The following is a 9,094-nucleotide window of genomic DNA, read 5'->3' on the forward strand; positions in this document are numbered from 1 at the left end:
AGATACATGGCGTGGGGGGTGGGGGAATCCCAGGACAATGGAGGACACAAAAGGGCATCTTTGGTTAAACGGATGAGGGCCAGAAGATGCTGGAACGCTTCTTGAGAAATTTGGTCATTCTTTGTCCTGTGCACAAATCAGTCCCTGGGTTATGGAGTGAGGCGCAGTGTAGGGGAGGGCCGTGTTCAAACAGGGCAGCTGTTTTGTACCACAGGAGAGGCACTCTTTGGGTCACTGGGAAGCAGGACCCTCAGATATAACCTGGGGAGATGTGGGAAGGGCCTAAGGTCCTGACATCAAGCAGTGGGGGCTGGGAGCCCTGTGCTTTGGGCACCCCTGTGCATGCATGCAGCCAGACTGAGAAAAATCCTGGGTGGGAAAAGAAGCAAGTGTGATGACCAGGAATGGCAGGGCTGGGAGTGGTGGAAGGAGAGGCTGACACAGGCGTGTGTTAACCAGGATGTTTATAGCCTCTGTGGCTCTCCGACAGCTCAGTGAAGGAGTAGGGCCCTGTTGGCTCTAACTCTAGGGTGGAAGCAGGAGAACCGTGAACCATGGTCCTGCATCCTTGCTGGAAGCAAGTGGTCCTCCACTCAGGGGGAGGAAACAAGGAGGGTGGCACGAAGAGCTGGTCTCTCTGGAGGTCTCCAGGGCCATGGTGCTACTCCAGGGCTGTGGGGGAGGATGGGGCACAGGGGTGGAGGAGGCCGTCAGGGAGGTAGGGGACCAGGTCCCCAGTGCCCCCATTCCTTCTGCTCCCCTGCCCAACCCTGGCCTCCCAGCGGCCCCACCCGCCCCATGCTCAGCCTGTGCCAGGTTCAGGTTCAGGAAGGTGGCGTTGGTCCTTGTGCGAGGAAGGGAGGTTGACTGTGAGAAGAGAGACAGAGTGAAAAGGAATTCCGAGGCTTCATCGGGGGTGGCCTGCTGTCATTGACCAGCCTTCTCCCCCCAACGCTGACCCAGGAAACTAGGGTTTGATGAGTGAATGGGGAGGGTGCTAGGGTGTCTGTCAGTGATTGGGTCCCTGATCCTGGAAGCTTCAAGTCTGAGGGAGGGGGGTCACTGTCTTTAACTCAGGGACATGGCTTCTGAGACTTCCTGGTCTGATGGGAGAGGCAAGGCTCCAGGGACATGATTGTTCCTGCACACAGGGAATTTCCAGTCTGAAGAGGGAACACAATTCCCACCACCTAGAAATCTCCATCCTGATGGAGGAGATCGTCCCTATTTCAGTTTGAGAGATTCATTTACCTTCTGAGGGTAGGAATTCTGTTCTCACTCTTATTGTAACGCAAAGCATGAAACATGATCCCCGTTGTCTAGGATGAGAGTTTGAAGAGGGAGGCATGCTCCACCCTCTATACCTCTAGTCTGATGGGAGAGGTAAACGACCATCATTAGCTTATTCCTCCAGTATGGTGGTAGAGGCAATATCTCCTGTGTTTTATGGTCCAGGAAAAAGGATGCCTTACCCTCAGACTACACGCTGTATTTTAAAACCTTTGGTCTGGTGTGCCTCTTACAGAAGAGAGAAGGCATGGAAGCCCCGTTTAGTGTCCCCAGTCTGATGGAGGAAGCCTATCAACTCCTGGTCCAGGTCATCAGTTTGACAGAAGAGGCAAGAGCTCCATTTGGGGAGTCCCAAGCCAGATGGAGAAAGCGGAGCCCCTCTTCTGGGAGCCCTTGTCTGAAAAGAGGCCCCCCTCTCCCCGTCCCCTCCCACACACTCACGGGCCACCTGCAGCTCCACTTCCAGCATCTCAGTCTTGCCCTGCAGCGTGACGGTCTTGAGTGTGTAGCGGCCGGCGTCGGTGAGGTTCAGCTTCTGCACCAGCAGCGAGCAGTTGGCGAAGCCCACCTCCCGGCCTGTGTGCGCGGGGCCTGCGATCCAGTTCCCCGACGGCAGCTGGCTGAGCAGCCGATTGGGCTCAGAGGCAGGCCCACGGTACCAGGCATAGACCAGCAGATCCTTGGGGTAGCCGTGTACGGTCAGTGTCACGTCCTGGCCCTCCATCGGCCTGGTCGGCACCGGCACGATTGTCATGGCGACCACGGCCGCTGGGGAGAGAGCGAGGGGGGCTGGGTCACCTGGGCCTTGGTGGGGCAGAGCGTCCGCCGCCCACCCCCCCAACCAGCTCACCTATGCCTCCCCTGGCTGGCACTCCCCATGCGGGTTGGCGGGAGGGAGACAGAGGAAGGAGGTGACTTGTGTGGTATGGAGGTGGATTTTGTGTCTCAGCGATGCCTGCCTGCCAGGGAGCTGTCTTCACCCGTCAGATTGAGAAACCCCAATGGGGGCTGTCTCTTCCCCCATTAGACTAGGAATTTCCAGCCTTTGGGGGAATATCTCTCCCATTAAACTGGAAGACCCTAGAGGGTTGAGTCATGTCTCCTCCATCAGATTGGAAATTCTCAGAATATGGGGGCCGTGTCTCCCCCATCGGATAGCTGGGAGCTGTGTACTCCAGGTGTTGTCTCTTCTGTCAGCTCAAGAGACCTCAGAATATGGGGGCTATAGTTCCCCATCAGATTGAAAGATTCCAGAGGGTGGGAGGCCATGTCTCCTCCATCAGATTGGAAATTCCAGATTATTATCAGGCTGGGTCTTTCCAGTCAGGCTGGGGACCCCAGAACTTGAATGGGGGCATGTCTATCCCATCAGACTGGAAATTCCTAGAAAGTGGGGGGCTCGTACTCCCCCATCAGATTGGGAGTATCCCAAAGGTGGGAACTGTGTCTCCCCCATCAGACTAGGAATTCTCAAAAAAAAAAAAAAAAAAAAACCATGTCTCCTCAAGACCATGTCTCCCCCATCAGATTACAAAATCTCTTCAAGTGTCTCCTGTGTCTCCTCCATCTGATTGGAAGCTCACTGAGGGTGGCTGTTATGTCTCCTTCATCACTGCTAGAATGGAGTATGAGGCGTTGCCTCTTCTCCCTAACTGGCAGCTCTTGAATAGGGAGGCTATGCTTCCCTGTTTCAAGGCCATCTCTGCAAGGGCAGAGACCATGTCTCCTCCATCAGATCAGTCTCCCCCAGGTGGAAGAAGGGTGGCGTCTCCCTTTCCTCTGTCTCTCCCCTGGCACCTGCCGCAGGGGTGCTGACAGTTTAGGAGGCCGTTGGGGGCACTCTACCCACTCCCTGCACATACCTGCACACCTTGGACACCCCCCATCTTGACCTGCACAGACAGGGCTCTGGACAGCGCCTGAGGTCATCTGGTCCACCCCCCTGTCTCCTGCCAAGACCAGCTGCTAAAGCCCCAGTAGGGTGGGGCAGGAGGTACACTTACCTCTGGGAATGCCATTTCTGCTTTGGGTGAAAGAGTATTATCCACCCTTTGGATGAGGCCCAGCCTGTTAGTAAGAGGGAGGGAGGAGGGAGGGAAGGACCGTTCCCACTGTCCCTGGGAGATGGCGGCCACTTGGGAAGGAACCAAGGCAGAATGAATGAGGCCCTAACGTTCAAAGCCACCATCCCCAGGGGATGAGAAAACGTCCCCTGAGGATCCTGATATCTCTGAGAAAACCAGCTGTGTCTGCACTACCCCCACCGCCAGGTTGTTTAAGGACAGAGGCAAGACAGCGCCTCTCTCGCTGTGTTTTTCCATTTGCCAGCGACTGGCTGTGATTTTCCAGGAGTGCATGCGCACACCGGCATCTGGGCCAGATAACTGGGTTATCGAGTTGGATGTGCTGAGGTTCAGCTGTCTGTTTGGCAGGGAGTGGGTCCAGCCTGCAGCAGCTGTGACAGACTGAATTTAGAACATGGGCACCCGTAGGAAGGGACATCCGAATGTTTTCCCACTCTGCAGCTGCGCGGTTTGGGACATGCGGCCCATTTCTCACTTTGCCAACCCTCAAGGAAGAGAGCCTGATTCGTCAGTTGTTTTCTGGGCGACAAGGCACAGACTTCCTCTTTTTGTCACCTGGATGAAGAGGGTCCACCTGATATGCCACTTTGTCACTGGGCCAACGCATGGGTTGAGAATCTCTCACTCTCCAATCATCTCTTGGGCAAATGGTGGCCTAATGGCGGGTAGAGCAGCCAAAGCTTGAGTCCAACTGGGCCTCCATGGAGAGGGGGGGGGGTTGGTCAGGCTGGGGACGACTCACCAGACAGTTTGACCACCACTGAGGCAGATCCAGAAAGCAGGGTCTTGGGGTTCTTAGCAATACACGTGTACGTGCCCTCCTGGGCTGCCGTCATGCTACTGATGTTGAGGTGGTCTTGGCCATTCTTTAAGGCCCGCCCGTTGAAGGCCCACATGTACTCAGGCTCCGGGCAGGACTGGGACACGCACCACAGCGTGAAGGATGTGTTGAAGTCGACTTTGATGGTGCAGCCCGTGCGGGCGGTGGAATCCTGGAGGATGGCCACGCGTTCTGGGCCAACTGTGAGGGGGGGGAGGGAGAGAAATGGGGCAGTGGAGGGAGAGGGTGGTCGAGGTGGGCACACCCTGGCTTTCTTTCCACCAGGATGGGCCCCTGGGAATATCTGGAGGGAAAAAGAGCTCTGGCCTTTTCGAATCCCACATGGATCTCTAACTCGCTCTGAGATCTTGACAATCACCTTCCCTCTCAGGGGAATCTCAGTTTTCTCTTCTGTAAAAAGAGGGTGTTGGGCCAGACAACATTTCAAGATATTTTTGAAATCTATGGTTCCATTAAAAAAAAAAAAAAAGTCTAAATGGTTTCTGATAAGCCATTCTAAGAGTCTAGAATTCTAGGGTTCCAAGAGCAGATATTTCTATGTTCTAGGATTCTAAGATTCTAGAAATCTATGTTTCTAAGATTCTAGGGTTGGGTGGCTCTAAGGTTTTAGAATTAGATTCTAAGATTCTAAGAACCTCTGCTTCTAGAGTTTCTAGGATTCTCAGAGTCTAGAATCCAGCGCTTCTTAGATCCAGAATGCCCTGGTTGTAGGATTCTAGGTTCTAAGTTTCTCTACATTGCCGGCCCTCGTGTACCTGAGTGACTTCCTTTCTCTGGATGGCACACTGCATATCTGCTGCCCCTGGGAATGACTCCATGCTTTGGTTATGTTTTTAATTTTATTTCCCCTCCCATTCTACCACTCACGCCGTCCCCCCTCCCTTTCAAAACCAGCCAGTCCTGGAGGTATTGATTCAAAGGGAAGGATTATTCAATTTCAAAGGTGGTCTTTCATCCTTAGGAGATGGGTCAAGTGCATTTTATGGGGAATCCCTGGTTTCTAACCCCAGCTGGCCTACTGACTCACTGCATGCCCTTGGGCACTCTCTCCTGGCCTCAGTTTCCCCATCTATGGGGTTGGGGCACTGGGTATCTCTGCAGGGGCTGGGCCAGGAGGACTCACAGTACACGGTCAGGTTGATGGGCTCGCTGCGGCTGACACTGACCGGGTTCCAGACCTCACACTGGTAGGCTCCGGCCTCCTCCCTGCGGATGCCGTGCCGGGTCAGCACCCGGCCATCAGGGGACAGGCCGAGGCGGACGGCGATGGGCAGGGTGTCGCCGTTGAAGAACCAGCGGACCTCGGCGGGGCTGGGGCTGCTGCATATCAGGCGCAGGGTGTCCCGGCGCTCCACCAACGCCGTGCTGTTGGTCATGACCACAGGCTGGGCCAGGATCTCTGTGGGGCAACAGACAGAGGGGGAGGGGGCCGGGCACTGCCTGCTTCCAGGGCCTCCCCCTCCCCAGGCAGGGGGCATGGCTGGATCCCGGTGGTGCCCCTGAACCCCCAGCCAGAGGGGCAAAGAACAGGATGAGAGGCAGGTTTAATCCCAGAAGCCATCTGGGAGGAGGTGAGCATTTTAATGTTATTTTAGGTCAGTTTTTTTTTTTTGATGGTTTTAATATTTTTTAGAGTTTCTTTTTTGTTGTTGTTGTTTTTTTTAAAAGAAGGAGTGGGAAGGAGATGGGAAAGCCGAGCTGGGGAAAAGGGGGCTCTGGGGGGTGTCTCACCATAGACCTGCAAGTGTCCGTAGCCCACCTCCGTCTGAAATTGCCTGTTGAGAGTCTGCAGGATGTAGGTGCCCGAGTGCCCGGGCAGGGCGCCCTGGATGTTCAGGCTGCCGTCGGGGCGCACAGCCTCCCGCCCCGTGTGGGCCGGGCCAGGGGTCTCATCGCCTGTGCTTACGATGTAGCTGGCCACCAGGTAAGACAGACTGAGCGTGGGCCCCGCATACCAGTTGTAGGCAAGCAGCTCCCCTGAAAGCCCTTGGACAGCCAGTGTGACGTTGTCGCCCTCGGCTGGCTGGGCAGGCTCGGAGGTGATAGTGATCTCGGCCCCCGCGCTCAGGAAAGCGGCTGAGGAAAAGGAGCCAGAGGGGTGGGATGAGGTGGACTTGACCGCTCCCCACGTTTGATGGAGGAGGAGACGTGGCTCCTGGCACATGTGTTCCTACCACAAGTAAGTGCTCAGTAACTGTCAGCCAGGTGTGGAGTCTCAGTCCTGGGGAGGGGGCTGTGATCTGAGGATTGGATTTGATGGGCTGTGCTAAGGATCTAGCCTAAGGCTTTGCTCATAGCAAGCTCATAGCACACTCTCAGCCTGCAGGACCTTGGATACCACCCAGAGGGTTCCCCCCACCCCACCCCACCGCTGTGAGAGTCACTAGTCCTCCACTTACGAGATCAGGCTGCCTCGTGTAGCCCCTGGGCCCCGACTCCCGGTCCAGCGCCCTTCCTCTGCCTCTCCAGAGGCAGAAAGTAGGGCCGTGATTAATACACTCTACCCCTTCTGTTCTCAACCCAACAGATAAGCCCCAAACCTGACTAGCTGGTTGGGGCTGCCTGGGTTTGAATTGTGTGTGGTTGCCTGGATTGAGAAGCCGCGGCGGTTCTCACGTAAGAAGTGCTTACATGCTTGGCTTGGTTTCTGGTACTTTCCGTGTCGATAAAGGCTGACTATGAGCGAGGCCTCTGCGTCTAGCACTCAGCCCTGCCGCTTTCCGGCTGTGTGACCCCGACCGGTGCCTTGAGCTCTCTGAGCCTCAGGCTTCTGGTCTATGGAGTGGGGGGTCATGGGTGGGCCTTCTTCATAGGGTGGTTACGAATACGTGGAAAGCATTTAGAACAGCACCCAGCAAGCACTAGTAAACGCTGCTTGGAATGACCTTCAAACGACCCCAGGAGTTAGGCCCATTTCATAGATGAGGAAACTGAGGCTGAGAGGAGGAAGGCAATTTCCCAAACCACAGCCTGAGGGAGGGGCAGAGTGGCTGGTTACAACTTGCTCTAGTTAAGGCTTCCAGAGCTCAGTAAGAGTTTGCCACGTGAATGAAGGCATAGCAGTGGCTCCCTTGCCCTAGCGTACACCCCGCTCTTAGAAATCTCCAAAGTCCACCCTGAAAACCTCTCTGGGTGACGGTCCCCGGCCTGCCCCACACTGGTGACTCTTAGTGGAGCAAATTGTGCCTGCGTGAAGCAGAGCTGTCCTCCCGACGTGCTGGATTTCTGGCTGACACCTTCCCTCCCCAGGCCGGGGATCCCCTCCCTTCCCCGAGGCCGTGGGGGGCTGAGGTTCTGGGGGCGCCATTCTCGCTCACCACTGAGGAGGAGCCAGCCGCATCTGGTCAGCACCATCTTTCACCCCAAACCCAGCTCTTGGAGACAGCGGTGTTGGCGGCCCGATGCTCCGAGACCCTTCCTGGTTGGGGTTTGGCTCCGTCTGGCGCCGGACGTGGGAGGGTTCGGTGATTTGGAGCCGGGGGAGATCACCTGAATTTGGAGGGATCGAGTCACCGAGGATCTGGGGCCCCGTTTGGGTACCAGAGCAGGTGTGGCAGGCACGGGCCAGGGGCCACGACCTGGCCAGGCCTCCTGGGGCACTGCCTAAACTTCTTTGTGCCGAGGGCCCAGGTTTGGTACCAGGAGAAGAACCAGGTCATCGGGGAGGAGGAAGGAGGGGCAGGGGAAGATTTTAAGGCAGTTCTTACCCACGGCCCAGTCCCTGGTCTCCCTGGTGAACTTGGGGGTCACCAAGGGATAAAACCCATCTGTTGTGACTGCCGTTTTCCCAGCCCCAAAGCTGTGGGTGACCTTTAGGTGTCATCTCGGTGGTTGCCCTGTGACGTGAGCACTGTCAGAAGCCCCACTGGCAGATGGGGAAACTGAGGCACCAGGTAAGGGCTCTGACTTACCCAAGTTCTTACAGGCGGGGAGGCCTGTGTGGCTCTATTTCCAAAGCCACACAGAAGGGAAGGCTGATGGCTGCACACTTCCTTTGGGGCTCTGCTTCTTGGCCTCCTGCGTGGGGCTGAGAAATCCACATTCTCTCTCTTCTCCTCCTGAGGCCTTGTTCTTTCTATATGTCAAATGGGTGTATGTGGAGACTTTGGGGCTAGAGAGAGTCCAGTTTTGACCTTGGCTCTGCGCTTACTGGAAGTGGGGCTGGGAGCAGCCCTTTCCTGAGTCTCCATTGACTGCTCTGAAAAAGAGGGATGGTGTGGCCCCTACTCAGGGTTGTTGAGAGCAGATGCTACATGTCAGGAAGTTAGCCAGCACCAGGCAGAGTCGGGTCCCAAACATGAGGTGTGGTTGACGTTACTGGACCTCGCTCCACTGTTCCTAGCTTCCATGACCCAGGGCAAGTTATGGAGCCCACTGGGCCTCAGTTTCCTCATCTGTAAAATGGGAGTCGTGATAGTACACTCCTCATGAACTGTTGTGAAGAATGAAGTGTGAAATACTTACCACGATGCCTGGCCCTGAGCAAGCCTCAAGAAATCACTCATTCATTTATCCTACAAATATTTAGTGAGCTTAGATTGTCTGCCAGGCACTGTCCTAGAGGCTGGTAGGTAAAATCCCTGCCCTCACAGGGGCTGACATTTGCAGGGTAAACAAATAAACAAAGTCTATTTCACATTGGATGGAGGTAAGTGCTTCTGGGGGGGGGAAAATAAAGCCAGGAAGGGACTTTCCTGGTGGTCCAGTGATTAAGACTCCGTGCCCCCAATGCAGGGGCCTGGGTTCAATCCCTGGTGGGGGAACTAAGATCCCGCATGCCACTCAGTAGGGCCAAAAAAGAAAAAGAAAGAGAGAAAAAAAGCCAGGAAGGGGGCTGGGGATTTTGGAGTCGGGGGCAGAGTGGGGTCGGTCAGGGAGG

General features: G+C 55.6%; 1 protein-coding gene across 1 annotated transcript; it reads right to left on the reverse strand.

The window, feature by feature from the left end:
- Window positions 1–468: 468 nt before the first annotated feature.
- On the reverse strand, window positions 469–7,569 carry CEACAM16 (CEA cell adhesion molecule 16, tectorial membrane component). The gene is made up of 6 exons (XM_024768649.1): window positions 7,533–7,569; window positions 5,947–6,291; window positions 5,339–5,614; window positions 4,117–4,395; window positions 1,732–2,058; window positions 469–672 (listed from the first exon to the last, which is right to left on the reverse strand). Exons 1-6 carry the CDS (start codon window positions 7,567–7,569, stop codon window positions 662–664), a joined length of 1,275 nt encoding a protein of 424 aa, XP_024624417.1. The 3' UTR covers window positions 469–661.
- Between the last annotated feature and the right edge of the window lie 1,525 nt (window positions 7,570–9,094).

Source organism: Neophocaena asiaeorientalis, unplaced genomic scaffold (assembly GCF_003031525.2).
Source record: "Neophocaena asiaeorientalis asiaeorientalis breed wild unplaced genomic scaffold, Neophocaena_asiaeorientalis_V1.1 scaffold629, whole genome shotgun sequence".
Taxonomy (NCBI): Eukaryota; Metazoa; Chordata; class Mammalia; order Artiodactyla; family Phocoenidae; genus Neophocaena; species Neophocaena asiaeorientalis.